The sequence below is a fragment of the Cadophora gregata genome, assembly GCF_030347475.1.
Source record: "Cadophora gregata isolate MNR1 chromosome Unknown scaffold_2, whole genome shotgun sequence".
In the NCBI taxonomy this organism is placed as follows: Eukaryota; Fungi; Ascomycota; class Leotiomycetes; order Helotiales; family Ploettnerulaceae; genus Cadophora; species Cadophora gregata.
Genome location: NW_026695925.1, coordinates 2,770,652 through 2,793,880, shown reverse-complemented (window position 1 = coordinate 2,793,880; position 23,229 = coordinate 2,770,652). Strand labels below are relative to the sequence as shown.

Below are 23,229 nucleotides of genomic sequence, written 5' to 3'. Positions count from 1 at the left end.
TGGTGTCACACCAGCACTTGATGACATTGCTGGCTTCTCTAATACCCTGGACTCCACAAAAGAAAATGAAAACTGGCAAGCAGAGGATAAAGGGCCCAGGATATGCAAAGACTTTAACTTGGTAGAATATGGACCTCAAAAAGCGCTGTATAGAAACCCGCTCATGAAATCGCTAGTAGACAAAAATGCAGCAAGTACACCCAAAGATCACAACGCTCACCATGTAAAACGCTCGAACTCCTCCGCAGAACTCCGCCCTGTATGGCCCTCGCCCACCGTCATCATTCCAACTTACGGTCGACGATAATACTCCCTCCTCCTCCCACTCCCATCATCCTCAATAACCACTCTCTCCCTCTCCATCACCCTCCCACTAGCCCTCGGATTACTCTCATACGTAATACTCCTACTCCTCCTCCTATGCAGCTCCTCCTGCACCACCGGCACCACCGGCGCAGCCTCCATATGCCCACTCCCATGCACATATCTATAGGTCTCAAACTCCTCCCGCGGCTTCTCTATCGGCGACAGCCTCACCCTCTCCCTCTCCCGCTCAATGTACACCTCTTCTCCCCCGCCCCGACTCCCATGCCGGCTCTTCTTGTGCGTGCTGACGCTGACTCGGCTCCCGCGCGGGCTGGCGCGCCGCGTATCTTCTTCGACGGAGACGAGCTCGATGCGTGGAGGGGAGGGCGGCGCAGGCGGTGGGGGAGGAGGAGAGGGCGTGGGCGCGGGTTTGATGACGGGTGGAGGGGTGGGAGGTGCGTGGATGACTTGTTGGGTTGGACGGGAGGTGATGATTGTTTCGGAGACGACGCGGGAGTGCCGGCGACGGCGGCCGTGGCGGCGGTTGGCGAAGACGACGTCTTCTTCCCAGTCGGGACGGCGGGCTGAGGGGAGTTCGTTAGTAGAGGACTTGATGGTAGAGATGATGGGGAGGAGATGGATGAGTTGTGGTCTCGTCTGAAGTCGTCGCTTTGTTGCCAATTGAGGGAGATGGGATGAGCGGCGGGGTACGTACAGAATAGACACATTTTCCCTCTATACTTCCTGAACCGCAAGAAATATTGTTGGCGCAAAGTCTCTTTTTTCTTACAATATTGTACAATGTAATAATTAACAATTGAATGTCCGTTGATCGTTTGGTATTCGGTCCTCGTAATATCAATCGTGTCGTAATGCCCACTATGAGTATAGAGTACAGGCGGATGCAGGCACAAAGTAATCGCAAGCAATGCAGCAATCCAAGTCTCAGCAATCAAGCGAACAGAAGAGACGAAAGTAACCGGTAAGACAATGCAGTCATATAAGAAGAAGGGCGACGTGTACTAAGTTACTCTCCGTCATGTACAGAGTATGTATGATACGGACCCGGAAACGCCGTAGCCAACCTTACGCCAAGAGAAGAGAAGGAATGAAAAGTAAAAGCAAAATCATCACAGGGCGGCCTTGTCTTGTCGTTCTTCGCTTTACCTTGACTTGCCTCGACTTGCCTTACCTGGCACAGTCCAGTCCAATGGAGGAGGTTGGGTGTTGGGCACACATGCCCGCCGTGCCATGCCCATGCCACGATGACGATTGGATGATGGCGGGGAGTTCCTTGGTGTTGTTGGGTGTCTTGCGTGCAGAGCAGCTGAGATGGGAAGGGAAGTGGAAGTGGGAAAATCAAGGACTGGGATTCGGCAATGGAAGCTGGGAAACTTGGCCTTGGGGGGTGGATGCTGGACGGGGTTACGCTGATGGAGTTGGGCGATTGGGCAGAATTTGGGGATTTGGGGATTGGGACCGAGCCGAGGACAAGGGAAGGGTTCAAGGATGTGATGGGATGAGGCGAGATCTCGTCCCTTGTCAATAAGAGCTTGGCGATATACACGTGACGACATTTCTGAGCGGAAATAGGGGGGACTAGCGGCGTTTCGGTTAATTGTTTGGCTTTCGCTAAGGTGTTTGGACTGGGATGCAGGATGATGAAGAGTGAGGCGTGCGGTGGGAGTGGTGGATGGCTCACAACGCAGTACCTCCAGACATCGCGAGGCGATAATAGCACATGTGGAGTAGACAAACCACTCAAATTGGGATGGAATCTACTCCACCTCTCTAATCATTCTAATCCCCGCGATCTCAGCCTCAGCATATGGCAGCCATCCACTATCGAATCTCGAGGTCGATCCGAGCGATACCCGTCAATTCTTCCACAAGGTCTCGGTATACTGGCCTCGTCCAGGTCTCGGTCTGGTACCGTACCTCGTTGCCATGTACATCTAGGATCACCGCTTCCACCGTTTCCTGTTCTGGCGCTCGGGATCTCTTCTTGCGAGGAAAGGCCGGTAGATCCGCCATGAGAACGTCCCCGTCGACATCGTAATGTACTGGCTGTTTGTGGTGACATTCAATTGAAGCTGGACCATCGAATTGGCCGGGTTCACGAAGACCGAGTGGTGGTGGATCTGGAGCGTCCGTCATCTCAATGTCCCGGCCGCTTTCGCGACATTCAACTTCTCGAACTGTACCGTCCCGGACAACCAAAATATTTTGTGTACTTTGGGTCTGGCCATCGTCTAGCTTCCACACTGTAGCAATGCCCGATTTACTGAATGCCCAAACTGTCATGTGTGGGCCCGAATCGATGGCAAGATCGACCAGTCCCTTGCAAGTGCCGATCATCTGGCCTCGGATTTTAACAGGCCATACACTTTTCGGAGGGATACCAGGGGCAGGATCTGGGGGACTGCCGCCGCTAAGCCATTGCTGGAGCCCATCGTGTGGCCACCATTTCATCCATTCGTCTTCAGGCTTCGCTATCATGGACTCGCGGGAAGAGGACGCGTTCAGCCAATTAGCTGTAGTAGAAGAAGCCTTTTCAATTTGACTTGCTCCAAAAATGTCAGTTGGGACGGAGAATAGCCAAATGGTTTGCTCCGATCCAGTATCAAAAGCTGCACAGACTCGAACCCCTTGTGTAAGATCTGAACCAGCAGCGTATGCGACGGGCGTAGATGATCCTATTATCGAAGTCGATTCTGGACAATGAAACCATATCTTACGCAAGAGTTTGGTCGGTCCACCAACCGGAGCATCACTACCCAGACAGAGAAGCCCAGACGCCGGATCTGTAAACAGAATATGATATCCCTATTCAGTATCAGCGTCAACTGAATGTCACAAGACGTGTATGGGACATTCATTTGCTACCTACATCACTCAATGGAACTGCCCGATAATGATCAGAGCAGTCCATCCGCCCGATGAGGGAACTGCGACTGGCATCGATTCTAAGGCGGGTAAGGATACCCTGAGCGGAATTGGGCACAGGCACGGGCACGTGACCAGCACCTTCGTCGTCGTCGAAGTGGCCTACTCCCCATCCGAATCGTTCCCAGAATGGACTCGTCCTCGCTCGATGTCCAAAAGCTCTTGAGGACATTGAAGATCGCTCATGAGGCCGACCGGCACTACTAATAAGCCGAAGCTTTTTTGCCGAATCCACGGTTTTCCTAGGGGGCAAGAAAAACAAATAGTCGCTTGGTGCTGTAAGCGGGAACCATCGATTCAAGTCCTGGCCAGTGAGAGCATCGACCCAGTGTAGTTCCAGTCCAGAGGAGCAGCCAAAAGCGACACATCGCCGTTGCGGACATATGGCAACGGATCTCGGCGGGTCATCTTCGGAACATAGATTACGGTAGAGTGACCGAGGCCCTTCTTCAAGTGGCATGGAACTATGTCCTGGAAATCGATCCAAATTTTGCTGCGTACCGGTTGTGCATTGGATGTCCTGCGAACTGAATTTGTTGCACTATGTAGGTGAGCAGATGTCCTTGGAAAGTATGAGAACATGTGAACCTACCGGAGTGCTAGAATATAGCAACGTGGGATCCGAATCTCTGTGGCTGAAGTGTCTTGGCTCCTCAGATGCGCTTTTCAGTGGAGATGAAGGTACTGAAGATGGATTCAGAATCGTGATGTCGCAGACCAATCCCATTCGTCCATCGAGTAGAATTGCTATAGCATAGCGTTGAGATGAGGTGTCCATGCTGCAGGTTAGGACTCTTCTGGGGCATACAACGCTCGTTATAGGGCGTAAAAGACCTGGGTGAACAGCCGCACCTCCAGATTTTTGAGATCGATTCAGCTCATATATAAATACCACACAGCCATTGGCAGCCATCAAGAACCTTCCGCAACCGCTGACCGTAAATATAGTACTGGCCAGATCTGGACCAGGATAATGAACTTCAATTTCCGTAAAGTCAACTGTGGATACTTCGAAAAGTGCTGACTGGTTTTCAGACAATCGCGAGACGTCAGGTCCTAGGGCACATTCTCTAGCAAGTCGTTTGCTCATGACCCATTCCGGGCTCAGTGTCCGAAACCCGCTGGGTACATTGGATTTGTTTCGGATAACCCCATCAGAATATCCAATCCGGCGCAGCATCGTGCTAAGCAATTGGTAGTTCAATGAGCTGATGAACCACAAACGACAGGTATGTCGAGCGGAGTTAAAATCTACAGGACCAAGTCGTTCATAGATTTGCTGCAGAATTTCCGTGGGCACTCGACCTGGAGTAGTGAGTTCAATGCTGTATCTGATCCTGAGGACATTGCAAACTTACTTGCGGCTGGTAGGCGGGCTTCACGATTTGTTGCCTGCGAATCCAACCATGGCTCAATGTTCAAGTTTGGCTGAGTACTTCTATCTGGTGGAAAGGTCGAGGCTGGAAACAGAGGTGGGTAATCACCGGCCGCCGCAGCCGTATCGCCTGGCGGAATTCGAGAATTTCGAAAAGTCATATCCAACGACCTTGTCATTGCTGACCGGGCTCTTGCACGGGTATATTCCTTCCCTCGGAGGACTTCCGAAACCGAATCACAGATTGGAACATGAGGACAGGGTTCGAGCAAATCATCGTCTAGAGCTGCCAAAGGATCGTTGGGATCTTCAAAGAATGTGTTGCTACGACTGAAAGCGCGCTTTGCGATAGGCGCGGTCTCTGCTGGTCGAGGTTGTTGCGAACATACCGTCTTGCCTGTTCCATTGTCGGCATCCACGCCATCAAACCCAGGAATGCTTTGAGAAGCGGCATTACCAAGGGTCATGAAATGGCTTGTACCAGACTCGTAGATCGAAGTCACCAGGGCCGGGCTGTCGAGACCAGTAGAGGTGGCCGTATCCGGATCTGCAACACCCCGAGAGAGTAGGATCTGGGAAGACATGGGTGGATATCGCTCGACTGCTGGCTATACAGCAGCTGCCAATGTCGCGAATGCGCCTTGTGACATTTGAGGACCTGGATAGGTGAAGGAGGGCGTCTAGGGTGATAGAGGGATATTGATATGAGGCTGCTGAAGGATGGTAGATGAGAGTAGGAATACTAAATTAATTGTGTGCAATTTTAGGAAGGAACTATGGGTATATGTGCTAGGAACGGAAAACAATACAGGAAGGTGCGACCGTCGCTCCCAAACGCCCTCAATGCCAACGCAGCGTTTTGTTCTTATACATTTGCGTCTCCATTATCTCGCCAGATGTGTGTATCTCCAAGACTCACGGAACTTGTTGCACTATCTTCTCTGGTAATTTCAGCCTCAGAAGCATCTCCATTTTGCTGGTTCGGAGGCGATTCATTGTGAATCCACAACTTCGCCAACCTAGAAGCGTGTCAGCCGTGTTATAAGAACATATGCGAGAACTTACGGTCCAACGAGACTTGGATTAACGAACTTCAACCCCTCTTCTCTCGCCTCGTCGAGGGTTGTGCTCGCTCGTCGAGCAAATCCTGGTGGGCGATTGATCCCGATATTCTCGCCTGCGATGTTGATTTCTGCACTGCTATCCCTTCGAATGGATCTGAGTGCGATGAACTTCATCAAAGGCTCGTAAGTGCGACCGAAATAGTAGCTGTACCAAATTGTGAATGGAATCAATGGAACAACCAGAGCGGCCGCGGTCAAAGCAGACTTCAAAGCAATGATTCCAGCCATTACTACTTGGAAAACCCCGAGTCCAAGCATGATTCGATAGCAAATCATTGGCCAAGCCCCACCAGTTGCGTGTTGAGGGTGGTCCATCGCGTACAGAAGTTGGTACTTGTACGTGTAGTATCCAAGGACGAAATAGATAAGGCCGAAAAATAAAACCATATATCCAGGAGGCAAGATACTGTAAACAAGGCAGAGAATGTATATCAGGATTGCGGAAGGGAGATAGAAGCCATATTTGAACAACGGCGGCTCGACCAGCTCCGCAAAGTCTCTTGGTGTCTTTGATCCCATCCGCATAATTGGGTAGAGAGCGACGCTCCCGAATTCCAACAGTCTGAAGGGCAGAAGGCCCACACCCTGAAGAAGGATGAAGTTTACATAGAATATAGCAAAGGCTTGTACTGAGCTGGCCAACTTGTATGCAATTTTTGTCGTGTCTTTCAGTGACTCCTGAAGCACCGGCCAGAATTTGCTAGCAGTTCCGAATGCTGTGAAGACCAAGAAAACGTTGAAGAAGGTGAAAAAGAAGTTCTTCGATATGACGGACAGCTCAACATCGCCCTGGGATATCATTCCTTGGTAATTTGCCAGATAATCATACAAGAACGGAACTGCAACATTCAACAGTGAAACGACCAGAGTTGGCAGACCTGTTTGAACCAAGGCCTTGATGATATCATGGTTCTCAAGTAATTCCGCAAATTGTGGCAAGACTTGTCGAATGGAGCAAATATCTACTAGGCCGGCAAGAGCAACTACCGGGATAAGCCAGAAAATCGTAAGCACAATAATGAAAGCTGTGATGGTCCAGGACCGCATCATTCGGCTTGAGCGTGGCAAGTAGGTGTTTCGCCAGACAACATCTGTCGGTGCAGGAGCTAATTTGGCCAAAAGCTGCATAGGTGAGGGGTCTAAAAGAGCTTGTACCGCCATTTGACAAGCTGGTATCGAGTCCATGGTAACAAAGGCAAGGGGAGTAGGCTTGTATTCTTTCTTTCTTGCGGCAGCAATCTGGTCATCCAGCTTGCGCAGCTGCTCCTCATGGTAATCGATGGCGTCAATCTTTCGACTCTGCAGGTTCAAGAATCCATACCAAATCCTAGTAGTTGGGCGTGGCTTTTCGTAAGGGGTGACGTGACTAGCTCCCATGAGATTATCATCCTCGTTGTGGTCAGCGTCGTCATCGTCGTTGGCTGCATCTGAGCCTAATGGTACTGGTGCTCGAATGGTTTTGGTCCTGCTCCGGCCTTGATGCACCGCCCAGGCCTCTTCCAGCCTTCGAAGTGTATTAGCCCGTTCTTCTACCAAATTGTCCAGCTTTTTCCAGTCCCTGCAGAGAGTCACACTCTCGACCTTTCCAATCTCAAGCTTCTCCAAGAACTCTTTTATGTCATTCTCCGATCGCAATTCAACGGGAATTCCTGATAGCTTGATAGTTCGGTCTGTAATGGTGGACTGGCTCCCAAGATAATCTTGTCGTATCTGTATTATCTTCCGAGTTTCTGTGGCCATAAAGAATATAACAAGAGCCGTGAAAAAGTAGGTGAACATCAAGTACGCCCACAAGTAAGTTGTGTCTATTGGATTCTTTCCATCTTTTCCCTTCGCCATGGTATTCTGATCGTAGCTCCAAATATCGGTCGATAACATCGCAAATAAAGATGGTGATGGTCTGTTTGGGTCTTCGGGATTGCCTGGCGTAGGTAGGTAGTCGTAGTGATAGTTGATCGGCGCCAGTACAACGCATACAAAAACAAAGATGGTTGCGAAGAGCTTTATCGACATCTTGAAGAATGCAAGGAACTTTCATAATTAGTTAGGCGCACACAAATGCACAATGCGTGTAATTGCGGACATACAACATAGGCATCAAGACCGGCTGAAGCAAGTACTTCCTGCTCCGTCACCCTGTACAACACAGGCATCCATCCAAAGAAGCTATCCGGAAGGTCGGGCAGATCTGCAGCTGCATCGGTTTGCTTCTTGCGCGCAGCATAAAGACTTTTCCATCTTGGGCGAAGAAACTGCAGCTATTAGTATCTCTGCAAAGCATTCATCGTTCCGAGGCTCACGCAGAAGCCAAAGAAGGCTGACAAGCCCAAGGCCAGAGACAAGACAAGCTGGACGTAAATCTGCTTCTGCCCATTATGAGGATCAGTAGGATCCGGTTTGATACATTGCTTCGAGAAAGATCCTGTGTCCATCTTCGCTGGCTATTGGGGGTTGAGGATGATGTTGTAGTGTATGCGACATGAAGCTGTGAAGATTTACGGGATGCTTTCATGGTCGATGACGCCGTATTTAGGCGACGCCACCAAAACCTTGATGCCCGCCTTGGCGGCCAGGGGTGAGCTGGACTCAAACGTGACGTGTGAACAGCAGAAAAGAACTCTGAGAATGTCTTTTGCGGAACAAATAAATTGCTGAAAGTCCTTTGTAAGATTTCATAACATTTAAAGCATTGTTTATCGAGCATCCAACCTGCTGTTGAATTGTGTCGAATCAACTGGGTAAGGTACCTAGGTACCTTGCTCGTATTCACGTAGTACCCTTCTAATTTACGCGAGGTGATATTTCTTCAAGATTAGTCGGTTTGGGAGGATTTTTCAGATCCTGGCCGGGATCTAAGTCTTCTCAGACAGGTAAGAAAGTAGCAGGGACGTGGTTTGAAATCAGTAGGGCTCGGACTTTCTCGTTCTGTGGGAATTCGATGCATGTTGGCGTTGATTGGCGGAAGGTTGTTGAGCTTGAAAGTACGGAGGATGATTGCGAAGGCCATGTAGAACTTCCGAGCATGAAACGAGGAAGCTCCAATTAAAACCTTGAAGTCGCATAGCCGTAAGCTGGCAAAAAGTCCATGATGGAGGATGCCATTGAATACCACCTGGGTAGGCTTGCAAGTACCTTTTGTCCCCCGGGACCGTCAACACTCGCTTAATTGCCAAACGTTCTTTCCATTCCCGGAAGGCGTGGCTGGCTGCTCAATCTTGCATCTTCCTGGAATCACATCCGGCTCTCTACAATACAATGCAGCATTCATCACCATCGACAGTTGTCAGCATGTCTCGCGACCGCTCGCCGTCCGCAGATGTCGATCTCATCAAATCCCCACAGCCTACCGAAACTCGCAAGAAAGGCACGCTCTTCATCGAAGCCAGGTTGAAGGACGGGATGTTGGAAAGTGGTATCATGGATTTTCAAGGCTGTGAAGCTGTGAGTGAAGCTGGCGCCGCTGGGGAATGATATACTGACTAAGGTAGTATGCGAAGGTTTTGGAAGCTCAGTTGATGAGTTTTACCAATGCGTTTGAGCTGCTGGAGGACATACTTGCAGATAAAAAGAGTGAGATGACACGCTATACTTATGGCTCCTGGGGACTGACAAGGAAGACTAGATGCCATACCCAAATTGGGACACGAATACGGCAAAGCCAAGGCAACATTGCAGTCTTTGAAGGTGATCGAATACATTGGGCCTACTACAGTTGAGAGATGCTTCATAACGTCAAAGGTGAAATTGAAAGTTCAGGTCTTCCAGCTACATGGAATCTCGTCATCTGAAAAAGAGAAAAATGAGGATGGACTACTGGGAGAAGTGATTTCGATGCCCAATGTCCGGTTCGAGGGGGTATGGGACGAGTGAGTAAGATCACCCCAGATTGTGGAAACAGCTAAGTCTCGAAAGGCTTGTTTTTGATCATGAACTGAAGGCAGATCTAATTTGGATGATGACCAACATTCGTAGGTTGTCCCACTTCTATGCACTTCAAGCTTCGTATCCTGATCTTAACAGTTCGATTTTCAAAAGCATTTGAAATGCACAAACTCCCACGGAAGCTCAACCCTCTTATCCTATTCCATGGTCCGCCAGGAACAGGCAAGACAAGTTTGTGCCTAGGCCTTGCACAAAAGATCTCGATTCGTCTAAGCACGAGCTACAAGTCTACCAAGCTGGTGCAGATCAAGACTGCAGTTCTGCTATCCAAATACTACAGCGAGAGTGCCAAACACGTCGACGATATATTCAATATGATTATCGAAATGTGCGAGGAAAGGCCAGACGGCTTTATCTGTGTTTTGATTGATGAGGTGGAATCCATTGCCAGCTCAAGAGAGTTCAGCACACAGCACGGGGAGAGCCTTGATTCGATGCGCGCGACGAATGCTTTACTTACCGGCCTTGATCGAACAGCGAGATATTCAAATGTGGTCTTCCTTTTCACATCGAACATGTGCGATGCCTTGGAGCCCGCTTTTCTTGACAGATGTGGCTTGAGGGAATTCGTCGGTCCACCAAGAAAGGCAGAGCAGTACGAAATTCTTCGAAGTGTCTTGGAGAGATTGATGGATTGCCACGTTATTCAGCCTTCAGTCCACATACCACAATACAATGATGCTGTTTTGGATTCTTTGGTTGGAGACCTAACAAGGAATCTTCCTGGTCCCAAGCTTGTCGACATTATCAAGCTTACACAAGCCTCCGCCGCGAAGTATGGTGCACCATTCAGCGCACGGAGTCTTGGTCAACTACCCGAGAAAGCGCTCATGAGATACTTGAGGGAAGAGGAATGTGATATAGACTTGGCGCTAGGACTTTTACGAAGATGTGTCATCGTTACTCTGAAAGCTGACGGGCCACTTGCAGGCGAATCCGAGTTTGAGATGCTGAAAGAGACAGAAAGCGAGATAAAGAAGCGGGATTGGAACGATGCGAGCGACAGCCTCCTTGAGACGGAGCCAGGAAGCATTGCTGAAGAGCCAGACCTTTTCGACAGCATAGACTTACTGGATTGTTCCAAAACAATCGATCCAGGAGCAATCGCTGAACATGAAGTCAATTTTCTTGGTGACGCTGCTCGCTCGCCCGCTGTTATCACGGCTATAGGAACGGTGGAGCGTACGGGACCGAAACGTAAGATGAGCTTAATAGACTATCGGGAATTTGTGGAGGCCGGACGTAAGTTCGGCGAAAAACACGACTTGCGCGATGAATGGAATCATGGTATGGCTGGAAAGCGGACGAAGACATAGGACTTGTCGGGGAGTGAGTTGCACTACAGAAACCGCCCAAGGGTATATTTGTGCGTTTGCATGTACATACGAGATCTGGATTTGCTTCATGATGGGTGTATAATACCTGAAGTTGGCTTGAAGAAATTGGCTTGAAATGTCAAGGGTTAGAGCATGAATCGAGTTGTATGTTACCTTGCTGCAAAGATCTCTGAATATGAGTGCGAGACTTGCTGCTGTGATGCGGTCCTATCCATCTAATCAATCACAATCCCAGGTAGAGGAATGCATGGTCAAGTAGGGACCTACCTCCTGGTTGAAAACTTTTGAAATAACATTTTTCGTAGGGGGCCTTCTGCGCTGGGACGCTTCGAGGATAGAAGAAACGTGAAGAGAAGTATGTATGTAAGTATGTATCTGCGCTACAAAAAAGAGTATCGGGAAAAGTATTCTTCTCCGAGCTCTTTGCTTAAGTAGACAGAGAGGCTAGGCAAGACAGTATTTCTGGTGAGGATTTTATTTATACCAAGGCTTTTTTTTTCTTTTCTTCTTCTTGTTATTCTTTGAAATCTTCGTTCGGTAGGTACAGTAGTTTTGCGTTTCCTTTCGTCAAGGAAGAGGTACGGGGGTCCTGGGGACTGACTGGTAAACTAAAATGAGGAAGGGGACGCACCCGTGGACGTGGATGGGAATGGGGATGGGGATGGGGATGGATAACCGGCCCTTTCTTCCAGCCTTTTACAGTACAGTAGCGAGAAATGATTCTTTCGGATCTTTCCAAGGCTTGTTGTTTCCACATGTCCGACCTACCTACCTAATGGTGGAGCGCAATTGTAATCGTAATCGTAACACCATTTCTTTATTTACCAAGGCAGAGTGGCGTGCACGGCCATTGAACATTTTGTTTCCCTTTCTAGGAGTCAGGATCGAAGACATGGATTGGAATGGAATGGCAGTGCTTTCGGCATTTCTCTGCATTTGCATGTATGTGAGAACTGCAGATTCTCCTGCATGCATACAAGTAGGTAGGTAGATAGGTAGGTGGATGGATAGGTAGGTATATCTGTAATTGCGGCAGGCTATCTGACAGGGAGGGAAATAAATGTTCTGAGCAGATTTTTCTGTATTGGCATGTCATGTCAGGTTCTTCTCGCTTCAGTTAGCTCGTCTCTCTCCTCGCTGCGAGAAGCGACCCTTGTAGTGATAGCTGGTTTTGATAGGAGTGTAGACAGGGTGTAAATGCATGCATATGCAGTTGGGCAGCAAGCCATTCGAGCCACGATCCTGCAAGAGCCCGGATAGAAGATTTCCAGCATGGCGTTGCGTGCTCTGCTCGCGTGATTTCAGATCACGTTGCACTGCATGCTTGGATGGTTCTCCCATTGTTTGGTTTGCTCGGTTGTGGAGCTTTCACCACATATTTCTTCAGCTGTTGAGTTTTGACTTTTTGCCTTTTGAAAGGCAGGGGAAGTGATAGGCGAGGTGGTAGACACAAGAGCTGAGTGAGTGCGAATGAAGAGTGAAAGGGTGTGCGAGGAATTTTGGATACGGGGCCACGACAGCAACTCTCTTTCTTGTGCCTTGAATAACTCTCCTCGGTTTAATGGAGATGGAGGATGAGCACGACATGCTAGAGCTTGGAACGGCCTGTCAGGCGTCAGATAGTAAGGTTTTGCAAAAAATGTGAGATCTGATGAAGAGAGGTAATGGTGCCCAACGTGACAGGCAGGAAAGTTGGAAGGCAGATAGATGAAGGTTCCGAAATGTAGTTTGAGGGATTACAGAGCGACTGATAAAGGATGAATGGCTGCAAGCGAGGCGAGCTGATTGTTGATGTCGTCGGTCGCTTGCTCGGCGTCTCGCCATTCATGGCGCCGAGATGCTGAACGTGTTGATCTTTGTTCAAGGAGGGGTGGGGAGGGTAGAGGGGTAGGCACATGAGAGCAGTCCAGGAAACACGGAGTGGCGGGGACAGGAATGCGAGATGCCCGCCCGCTCGTCGTAAGCAATCAATGAATCTTCCTCTTGGCCATGGTTCCAATGGCATGGCATGGGATTCGGAGGCTTTGGTCCTGATCGTGCAGTGGTTGCTCGCGTTCATACGGAAATGGACGGCTCAAAGGCTCGAGATTCCTGGATGTTTGAAAGAGAGGATTATTGCCGCTCAATGTGGTGTGATAGAAGCCGGCTATCTTTGGATTGGTTGTACGAAGAGGATGCTGGTCTCGACAGGGCTATTCAATGTGTTTGTTGGACAGCTCGGCCGGCAGGCTGATATCAAAGGCCATATCCGGAGATATCCATATCTTGCTCACACATGGTTGGTGTACCGTTCATTACTGTCCTGTTCCATGCCAGATTCTGCTGCATCTACTGTACTGTGGGAAAGCATGGTCTCTTCCTGTACGATCAACACGATGTCCAGGAACGGCCGTATCCAGTCAAGCGTCACACGGGTTGGAAGGGTGCAGTTGAATGGAGTGGAGCGGCGTGGTGACGGAGCGTTGGGCCCGTAGCGTTTGCGTTTGCGTTTGCGTTTGCGTGGTGCACTACTACTGTACAGTACTACTGTACTGTGCAACATCCATCCTCGATCAGCCGTCGCTGGTGCTGGTGCTGGTGCTGGTGCTGGTCCAGTGGAGATCGACCGGCGGGAGCTAAGCGGGTATCCCTGTCAAGGCGGTGAAGCTGTGGCTGGAGAGGAGAGTTGAGCGCAGGTGGTGTGGTGTGGTGTGGTGTCACTGGTGTGCATTGGTGCCCTCTTGCCCTCCCCCAGGGGCCAGGGCTGATGGTTTCAGGGCTGGGGCTGGCCTGGAACAGTTGATTGGGAGGACTCAGGAATGTACTGTATTGATAATTGAGTTGGAACTTCTGCTACAGACTACAGTACCTAGCTTTCGCACGCTTTGCAGTCTCGAGTATGGCCCTGGCCGACACGAACTCGCTGACTTACTTACCTACGTAGGCTCTATAAGCAGTATGAGCGATACTCTATACTGACTGTGATACGCGACCTTGTCCTGCTTGTGATAGGTTATGGGGTGATAGGTTATGGGGTGATAGGTTATGGGGGCTCTTCAGTCAGTGAACGCTAAACCGGGACTTTGCGTCGGACTGAATAATGGAATCTCATTGAGCACATTTCTGCCAGCCTTACCTTTGTTTGGTCCTCTTCCTATCTCTTCGTACCGCATTTTAACCTTACCGAGTTGTTGTCCCATCCCATCCCAACCAAAACAAAGCCCTCGGACCGGACTTCTTCCCTTCTTTCCATCCATCCCATCCCACCCCTTCCTTCCCACCCACCCACCGATCAACCCTTTGGCTGTCTGTCTCTTTGTTTATTCCCTGGTTCCTTCTTGCCAGTCTCCAGCAATCAATCCCGGATTCTCCCGAGTTGTTACTCGGATCATCTCACTGTTGCTCTCACTCTCACTCTTACAAAGGCCATGCCACGTCTGACAGCTGCAGGGCATATAGTTGGTAAAAATGCCTCGTCCTGGCTCTGTCCTCCTTGCTTTTAGCCACCACGAACTCTTTAAATATCCTGCCCAGTGAGAGTGCTCTCAGCCGTGGCCCAGGCCTCTTGCACATCTTGGGCATGGCTGGCCTTGCTTGCGTTTCTTGCGTCTCCCCTCCCCTCCCTTCCTTGCCAGGATCAGGATCTGCCTTCTGCCCTGCCTCTGTTTTCTGCCGCATGTGCTTTGGCCCGCCCTCCAAAACCTGCATCCCCTCCACCATCCCAGTCACAATTTTCATGTGCCTGACGTATGGGAAAATAGGAACCCCGTCGTGCCCTGGCCTGCCACTGCCACTGCCACTGCCACTGCCAGCCTTTGACCTTCCTCCTCTCGGGAAGATGCAACTACTGGATAATTTTCGTTACCTCACTTTGTCCCGATCAAGGAAATCCGTGAAGCGTGCTGAACACCACAGACAGATGACTATCTACGTGTAACTCCCTCAACATCGCACCACCGCAACCTCGAAAAATACTTCAACGCAGCTGCATCCACATCCCTTCGAGTCCGAGAATAAGGTAGAGCTTGAGCGACCTCAAGAAGCTCACGACATCCACAAGAACTTCCTCCAAGATTCTACTTCCTCGGATTGCTTTAATCGGACACCTCCTCCCGGTATCGTCGTCGCCAGCTTACCCGACTTCTAGAGCTTTCGTTGTACTACGCTGCTCCTGAACACAGCCATTCTCAGGCAAACATCAGCCCACATCTTGTCCCGATCAGTGTCAGCGCTCTTCCCCTCCTTTGACAAACCCCTCATTACTACCATACGAAAGTCCATGATTGCGCAATTTCGAGATCTCAACTCAAGTTTCTCTGTTCGACCCTTCATACTGCGACCTGGCCTTGAGCTTCCGCGCAAGCTGTTAAAATGACCGTCTTTGTGGTTTCACTGTAAGTACAATCCCATAGCTTCATCCTAGAGCTCCAGAAGCTCGGTCTACCCCAAGGTTCCCCCACCTCTTTCTAGAATGCGGGGAGAGCTTCAGATCCGTTTCCACAATCCCAATGGAGCTTCAATGCATAGCCTGTCTCCACCCATTATGTGTCAGGCCATGTTCCGCAGAACTCTGACACGTCCTCAACAGGTTTCTTCCCAATACCATCAACTTCACACTCCCAACCAATTCCTCGAGAGGTCGACCCTCCCCTCCTCGACGAACAACGACGAGGATTGATACGTCTGGCAAGCCAAGTCTTTTCGCCCAACAACGCGACCTTACCCCTCCACAGACACCGACTGTAGACGCAGACCACGATAGCTTCTTTGCTGCGAGCGAGAACCAAGATTTGCGCGGGCACTTTCCCAAGCAAGAGAATCACAGATCTACAATTGCCCCCAGCGATCCACACTCTCCTGCTTGGGGGTCTGGTCGTCTCTTTACCCAACCTCGATCAAGAGCAAGCTCTCCTCCGCCAGCGGATATATTGAAGCACAATAAGACTGTTGCGAAGGCTAGTGTTCTTGGACGAGCAGGTGTCAAACAGCCACAACTTGGAAGAAGCGATAGTCATGATCGCGTCTTCGCCCATGCTGATTGGACTGTGGTACCTGCTGACCAAGGTAATGGTGGACTTCGAAATGCTGTCCAAGCTGCGGTGAGAAATGGGAAGCTACATGACAAGATCTGGGTTGGAACACTTGGAATGCCAACGGACGCTCTCGAGGATACCCAGCAAAAGCAAGATATTGAGGATCGATTGGCTACTGAATACGACTCCTTGACCGTCTTCTGCAAGGACAGCGATTTCGACGGACACTACACTCACTACTGCAAGCAGATTCTCTGGCCAGTCTTCCATTATCAGATCCCGGACAACCCAAAGAGCAAGGCATATGAGGACCACTCATGGATATACTATGTTGCTGTTAACCAAGCTTTTGCCGACAAGATTGTCAAGAACTGGAAGCGTGGAGATATCATCTGGGTTCACGACTACCATCTTCTGTTAGTGCCATCCATGGTGCGAAAGAAGCTACCAGATGCGAAGATTGGGTTCTTCCTCCACGTTGCTTTCCCATCGTCAGAGGTATTTCGATGCTTAGCTGTACGAAAAGAGCTTTTGGAGGGCATGCTTGGTGCCAATCTCATCGGTTTCCAAATCCACGAGTATGCTCGCCATTTCCTCCAAACTTGCAGCAGGCTGCTTTGTGTTGAGGCAACGAACGATGGTGTCCAGCTAGAGGACCGGTTTGTCGATGTTATTGATCTTGCAATTGGTATCGACCCCGTCGCATTGGATATGAACCGTGCAGATCCGGATGTTGCCGAGTGGCTGAAGACCATGCAGGATCGCTATCGTGGTAAGAAGTTGATCGTTGCAAGAGACAAATTGGATCACGTGCGAGGTGTTAGACAAAAGCTTCTGGCTTACGAGCTGTTCTTGAACAAATACCCGGAATGGAGAGATAATGTGGTGATGATACAAGTTGCGACTTCGACTACCGAACAAGCCGAGCTGGATGCCACTGTCTCGGACATCGTCACTAGAGTCAACTCATCCTGGGCAAACCTTGCCTATCAACCTCTGGTCTACCTGAAGCAAGACATCAGCTATCCGCAATACTTGGCCTTGCTGACAGTCGCTGATGCTCTGATGATTGCGAGTCAGCGTGAGGGAATGAACTTGACTTCTCACGAATATCTATTCTGCCAAGACGGCAAATTCAAGGGACACAACAAGAACGGCTCTCTCATTCTGAGCGAATTCACTGGAAGTGCGTCAGTCTTTGGTGGCAACGAACTTTCTGTCAATCCATGGGATTATCGACAGTGTGCCGATGCCATTAAGCAAGCCTTAGAAATGGAGGACGACGAGAAGAAGAGTCGATGGGACAAATTATACCAGGCCGTCATGCATCATACTGCCGAGCATTGGTTTACTGCTTTCCTGACAAGACTCAATAAGGTGTATGATGAGCAACATCGCCGAGACACTACTTCTGTTCCTCGCCTGTCAATCAACCAGCTGGGACGACAATACCAGCAATCAGAACGAAGACTCTTCATTCTTGATTACGAGGGAACTCTTGCTTCTTGGGGTTCACCTAACGACATCATTCTCACGAGTCCTCAACGCACTCTTGACGTCTTGAACGACATTCTTCAAGATGAGCGTAATACAGTGTACGTCATGTCAGGTCGTCAACCTGAAGAGCTTGACAGACTGTTTAAGCGCGTTCCAAATCTTGGACTTATCGCGGAGAATGGGTGCTTCCTCAAGGAATTTGGCACGTCGACGTGGGTCGAGATGGCCGATCCCGAAAAGATGCGCGCTTGGAAGGAATCCGTTGAAGGTATCATGCAGTATTATCACGAGCGTACCCCCGGGTCGTGGATCGAGCCAAGACATTGCAGTCTCATTTTCCACTACAAGAGCTGTGAGGATCAAGAGAGTGCAAGTCGGCAAGCTGGTGATTGTGCCAGTCATATCAACGATGCTTGTGAAGAGCAGAGAGTACGGGCTATCCCAATTGAAGGTTTGTTCCCTATTCAACTTGTAAGTTTCAAACTGACCTCCATAGGTGCCGTTATTGTCGAGCCTATTGACTGGTCCAAGGGAACTGCAGCCATGCAGATTTTCGATGGCCTGAAGAAGAACATGGCACCCAATGCTGACGAAACCTCACCCGTTGATTTCCTCATGGTAGCTGGTGATGGTCGCGATGATGAGGTTATCTTCCGCTGGGCCAACGAGCTTGGTCGCGATGGCAATGTCAAGAATGTCACAACTGTTAGTTTGGGAAGTCGCAATACTGAGGCAGGATGTACGCTCACACAGGGAGTTACTGGTAAGTTTTCCACAAAAGACAACTCGAAGTCGGATTGGACTAACAGTATCAGGTGTTCTTACGGTTCTTCAAAAGCTCGCTATGATTGCGTAATTTCATTTCATCGAGGCGATGGAAGTGTCAAATCAACTTGCTCTTCTTCTCCGACCAGCAACGTTCTTTAGCGGGATCTTTCGACGTTCTTTTGCAGCCCATTTCTTGGTGTTTCCTTGGTCGCGAAAGTGTTTGATGGAGGGTGCAGCATAGCAAGGGCGTAACAATGGGTATTCATAGGGACGGAATGATGGGATTTTCTTGGACGTCCAAGCATACAATACGATGTGTTATGGAGTGGAATGGTGTGATATCAAGGTATGCTTTGAGATGAGCAGACATATGAAGAAGAGCTTCGATGGGGCCAAAAAATGAGTAGTGGAAGCATACAAGAGCGATTACTAGGTAGCTACGGGCGGTCGGGCGGTCTTAGTGATAGCTTGCTTACTGTGGGGGAAATGAATGACTGAATGAAAATGACTTGATTGAGGACTGAGTGTCTCTCCTCTCGGTCTACACCCCCGAACATATTACCTTTGTTTCAATTTCTTTCAACGATATCACTCCACTCCGTATGATGACTGATAACTTACAGAGATACATACAACACAGCAATATATGCAATACACCCAACCTCGAACCCAAGTCTCATAGTAAACTCCCCTATGTAGACACCCGTCAGTTGGCTGACTAACTTAACTCCATTTCCTATCCACTGTTGTTCATTCCCCACAAATCCTGCCAATGGAACCATCCCGTCCGGTCCCGTCACTCTTGGTCTATTATTCACAGGGATCCCTCACTGCCCCATGCGCAACCAGCCCCCTGCCCTTCCCTGCCCTGTACCAAACAATGAACCACAGACGTCATCCCGCATCCCGCATCCCGCATCCCATCTCAGCCCATCTCACCTCGCACGCGAAAAACCCGAAAAACATCCATCCATCGTCATCCAACCAAACCAAGCTTTTGAAAGTAAGAAAGTTGGAAACGAAATTACAGTACAGTACGAAGATTTCGGAGGCAGGGGAGGGGAGGGGAGGGGAGGGGATCTCGGGGATGGAATCAATCGATCCACGAATTGGAGAAGATGGGATGGTAGGGGATGAGATGAGATGAGGTGAGGCTGTGTTGTGTGTGGGTGTATGGGTGGTGTGTGAGGGAGTTGGACGCGTCTGTGGGCCGGCCGCGGGCGTGACACAGTAGAGTACTCGTAGAGTGAAGGAAAGAAGAAGGTGGTTCGGAAGGTTGAGCCGGGATTAGTGCTAGAGGGAGGGAAGGGGAGGGGAGTTCCAGGACCTTGGTTTGGAAACTTGTTTAGTACTTGTTTACCGTACTGCGTAAAATGGTGTGGTCTGGTTTTATGATGAACCGTTGACTCGTCTTTATCTACTGTAGATTGCATCTGCCTAGACCTTGGATTTGCTCACACAGTACTGTAGAGAGTGGGTTTGTCCAATCGCAGTGGATGGTTCGTCCAAGATATCTGGCTCATCTGAGTGGAAGGGATTGAGTTTGTGGAGGTGGAGGTGGATGTGGAGGTTTTGTATCTCTTTTCCTGAAGTGGAGTGGAGTGGAGTGGGGACTGGGTAGGTAAGGTAGGTCCAGGGTCTTGATGTGGGTGCAAGGATGGAAGCTTGATTGGATATTTTGGACGAGATGGGGGGTGTGAGTACAAAGAGTGGTGAAAACCCGTTGAAGTAGTTTATCTTTCTACCTAGTTTCTGCTTGTCTTTTGTACTTCATATTTATATCTTCAAGTCTCAAACCAAATACTCATTCTCCATCGCAGTCTTGATATATATCCTACATCTCCCACCACCCACCCACAACCACTCAAAAATGCCCCTCAAATACCTCCTCCCCACCATCCTCTCCCTCCTCGCCCTCACAGCCGCAACACCAGTCGTAACAGTAACCGCCTCCTCCGCCCCCTTACCCACATCACCATCCTACACCGATGCAGGCACCTTCCAGAAAGATATGGTTGCGGCGCATAATTTCTACAGAGCCGCGCATGGAGCGAAGGATCTGGTGTGGAATGAGACGAGTGCGGAGTTTGCGAAGGATTGGGCTGAGGGGTGTAGGTTTGAGCATAGTGTGAGTTTGTCCTCCTATTCTTTCTCTCGGGAAAGTTTTCTATTTTGTGATTTTTGGGGTGAGGGGGAAAGGGATGCTTGGCGGGGAATGCTTCTGTCATCCATCTCAACCCCAAGACCCTTTCTCCAACTTCCTAAATCCCCAATCCCAGGAACGAGCAAATCTAGACGGAAAAAGAACCCAATCTAACAAAGTGACCATACAGGGCGGACCCACGGGCGAAAACCTCGCAGCAGGCTATCCCAACGCCTCAGCCAGTGTCGATGCATGGGGTCTAGAGCGCACGAGTTACAACTTTAAGAAACCGACTGGGTTCAGTGAGAAGACGGGACATTTCACGCAGCTTGTCTGGGGGAATACCACGAGTGTGGGGTGTGCGGTTGAGAGCTGTCAGGGGGAGAATGGTGAGTTCGTGTTTTCTTGTTCTCGGGGTTGATTTCTCGATTGCTTAGCGGGTGGGGTGGAATTGTTTTTGTGAGTCAGAGCTGGAGAAGCGGCCGTGTGTAGGAGGAAGAAATTCGGAGTTGGAACTGAGAGGATATTGGGTGTTGCTTGTTCCGGATATCAAATTGGGGAAAGGCAAGAGAGGGAAGAGTGCTTGTTTTTTCATGAGCTTTTTAAGCAGTCTTTTTTGGGTTTCTCTCTTGGGAAACTTTACTTTGGAAATCTTTTGGAAATGAGCTTTCCAAACGAAGTAGATCCGGCTATGAGATACAAACGCTGACAATCCTCCCAGACACACCCGGCTTCTACGTCGTATGCGAGTACTACCCACCTGGCAACGTAGTCGGCAACAACAACCAATTCTTCAAAGACAATGTTTTGAAGCAGGAGAAAGGAAAGGCGACGGACACAGTGGAGAGCGGAATCACTAGTGCGGCAACGAGAGACGGTGTTTGGATGGCTGGTGTGTTGGGGTTGGCGGTTGCCATGGGTATAGGAATGGGGTTGTAGATCTGGAAGCAGACTTGGGCATGAGGAGGAAAGAAGGGAGAGGTTTTGATACCCTGTCGTTATGTTTTGGTTTCTTGTGTACATATTTTGACCTGGTTGAGCATTTGAGCGATAGATATGAGATTATGAGATCATGATTCCTTCAGCCTACTTTTGCTTTTCATACTTCACAGACAAAGTCTTCTTTGTATATTAGGTATAATTATCGGGATCGACCGAAGAGCTCTACTTTCAGTATTATTGTTTGATTAGCCATGGAGACTATTCGTCGTTTGCTGAGTGCAGGTGGAAACACGTGGCCCGAATCGAGGCACTTTCACGAGGGAATGACCATGGCTTCCCAGGAAGGTCTGGATATATCCGAACGCCTTCGGAAACTTGGTCCAGTACCCCAATTGTGTATATTTATCTTAGTGTATACTTCGGTAAGAATAAAGCAGATGTCTCGAACAATTCTCTCTTCCAGTCTGCTACATTGTGCGCCTGATAAGTCTTCGTCGAGGATTGTCCAGGTAGATGTCTCTTATCGACACGCTCTTGGCAATCGCCTTTGTTTGCAGTCTTCTTACGGTGCCTATTGATTAGATCATAGATTGGAGGTCCTGTTAGCAATACAAGAGTGAAGTCATATTAGACGGTCAGGAGATACTGTTTCTGGTGAATCCCAATATTGAATCCAATGTTTACTCTCCTTACGTGCTCGCTTCTTCGCTGCTCCGACTCGCTTCAGATTTCAGCAACAGATCTTTTCGACAGGTTTCTTCTCCCAGAATCTTCCTCGACATGATCGAGGACACGAGCCGTTGATTTACAATCTCGACGTCAAATTTCGTCGCGCTCAACATCGTGGAGACCCTACACATCCGCAACGAGCTTCTCAATCGCAGAGATCGTGCAATCGCGAACCATGGCAACGATGTCATCCTCGAAGGAAGCCAAAAAGTCTCGTCGAAGATCGGATGCTGGATCAGCGACTAAGAAGCCTAAAATTGAAGAAGCACCATTCTCGTAAGTTCTATTTTCATTTTGCTACTTGTCCTAAGAGCTATCTTACACGAGATACCAACCTGCTGACAATGCACAGCGATCCCAAGTCTCTCGTCACCTTTCTCGTTGGCCCAGGTCCTGATCCTACTGAGTTCATAGCCCACAAGGAGTTCGTCTGCCGTCATTCGAAGGTTCTTGAAGCAGCTTTCAACAGCGGATTTATCGAAGGCCAATCGCAAACTTACCGACTTGAAGATACCTCCCCAGCTGCATTTCGACTTCTCATGGAGTGGTTCTACCTCGAGAAACTCACTCTCTTGCAGACCAGCCCAGGCTACGTCCTAGATGTCACAGATATGCAACAAGAGTTCAATGAGGACATGAGTTTGGCGGAGCTGTGGGTCCTAGCAGAAAAGTTCGCCATGCCGGTTCTTCAAAACAAGATCATCGACAGTATGCAACAAATAGTGCTTATCGGTGACAGTATCCCAAGCAGAACATTCCAGTATATCTACGCAAATACTGCCGCCGGAAGCGCTCTCCGAAAGTATGCTGTAAAAACTTGTGTCAGATACAGAAATGAGGGCCAGTACTCCGAGAATGCCGATCTTCACCCTCCCCAGATGATGGTAGATATTGCTGAGGATTATGTCGTGGAATTCAACACACCAGAAGAGCATGACGAGGATATCAAACCTACCGAGTTCCACGTACCGGTTGGTAAGGATTGATGGTGTACCATCACTTCTCACTTCCTGGCCATACCTGGAGAAGTCTCTTCAAAGTCAAGAATCGATTATGATTAACGAAGCACCACCAATATGGTATCTGCAACATCGAAATGTCGTCAGAA

General features: G+C 49.3%; 8 protein-coding genes across 8 annotated transcripts; 5 read left to right on the top strand and 3 right to left on the bottom strand.

The window, feature by feature from the left end:
- Nucleotides 1-291: 291 nt before the first annotated feature.
- ONS95_008196 (uncharacterized protein) lies at nt 292-1,034 on the bottom strand (the record flags this gene model as incomplete). The annotated part of the gene is made up of 2 exons (XM_058501742.1): nt 292-890; nt 1,022-1,034. 2 exons carry the CDS (start codon nt 1,032-1,034, stop codon nt 292-294), a joined length of 612 nt encoding a protein of 203 aa, XP_058363063.1.
- A 1,114-nt stretch (nt 1,035-2,148) lies between these two features.
- Nucleotides 2,149-5,211, bottom strand: ONS95_008195 (uncharacterized protein; the record flags this gene model as incomplete). The annotated part of the gene is made up of 4 exons (XM_058501741.1): nt 2,149-3,132; nt 3,197-3,793; nt 3,845-4,557; nt 4,611-5,211. 4 exons carry the CDS (start codon nt 5,209-5,211, stop codon nt 2,149-2,151), a joined length of 2,895 nt encoding a protein of 964 aa, XP_058363062.1.
- A 281-nt stretch (nt 5,212-5,492) lies between these two features.
- Nucleotides 5,493-8,183, bottom strand: ONS95_008194 (uncharacterized protein; the record flags this gene model as incomplete). Its single annotated transcript, XM_058501740.1, has 4 exons — nt 5,493-5,646; nt 5,693-7,782; nt 7,839-8,003; nt 8,052-8,183. The coding sequence occupies 4 exons, from the start codon at nt 8,181-8,183 to the stop codon at nt 5,493-5,495; spliced, it is 2,541 nt and encodes an 846-aa protein (XP_058363061.1).
- A 114-nt stretch (nt 8,184-8,297) lies between these two features.
- ONS95_008193 (uncharacterized protein) lies at nt 8,298-11,009 on the top strand (the record flags this gene model as incomplete). The annotated part of the gene is made up of 5 exons (XM_058501739.1): nt 8,298-9,192; nt 9,240-9,321; nt 9,374-9,617; nt 9,664-9,719; nt 9,772-11,009. The coding sequence occupies exons 1-5, from the start codon at nt 9,007-9,009 to the stop codon at nt 11,007-11,009; spliced, it is 1,806 nt and encodes a 601-aa protein (XP_058363060.1). The 5' UTR covers nt 8,298-9,006.
- Nucleotides 11,010-14,278: 3,269 nt separating this feature from the next.
- Nucleotides 14,279-18,829, top strand: ONS95_008192 (uncharacterized protein). The gene is made up of 5 exons (XM_058501738.1): nt 14,279-14,407; nt 14,460-15,403; nt 15,598-17,990; nt 18,036-18,302; nt 18,355-18,829. Exons 2-5 carry the CDS (start codon nt 15,381-15,383, stop codon nt 18,393-18,395), a joined length of 2,724 nt encoding a protein of 907 aa, XP_058363059.1. The 5' UTR covers nt 14,279-14,407; nt 14,460-15,380; the 3' UTR covers nt 18,396-18,829.
- A 315-nt stretch (nt 18,830-19,144) lies between these two features.
- ONS95_008191 (uncharacterized protein) lies at nt 19,145-19,444 on the top strand (the record flags this gene model as incomplete). The annotated part of the gene is made up of 1 exon (XM_058501737.1): nt 19,145-19,444. One exon carries the CDS (start codon nt 19,145-19,147, stop codon nt 19,442-19,444), a length of 300 nt encoding a protein of 99 aa, XP_058363058.1.
- Nucleotides 19,445-20,053: 609 nt separating this feature from the next.
- Nucleotides 20,054-21,538, top strand: ONS95_008190 (uncharacterized protein). The gene is made up of 3 exons (XM_058501736.1): nt 20,054-20,435; nt 20,641-20,839; nt 21,172-21,538. Exons 1-3 carry the CDS (start codon nt 20,178-20,180, stop codon nt 21,387-21,389), a joined length of 675 nt encoding a protein of 224 aa, XP_058363057.1. The 5' UTR covers nt 20,054-20,177; the 3' UTR covers nt 21,390-21,538.
- A 767-nt stretch (nt 21,539-22,305) lies between these two features.
- ONS95_008189 (uncharacterized protein) lies at nt 22,306-23,107 on the top strand (the record flags this gene model as incomplete). The annotated part of the gene is made up of 2 exons (XM_058501735.1): nt 22,306-22,397; nt 22,474-23,107. The coding sequence occupies 2 exons, from the start codon at nt 22,306-22,308 to the stop codon at nt 23,105-23,107; spliced, it is 726 nt and encodes a 241-aa protein (XP_058363056.1).
- Nucleotides 23,108-23,229: the final 122 nt, after the last annotated feature.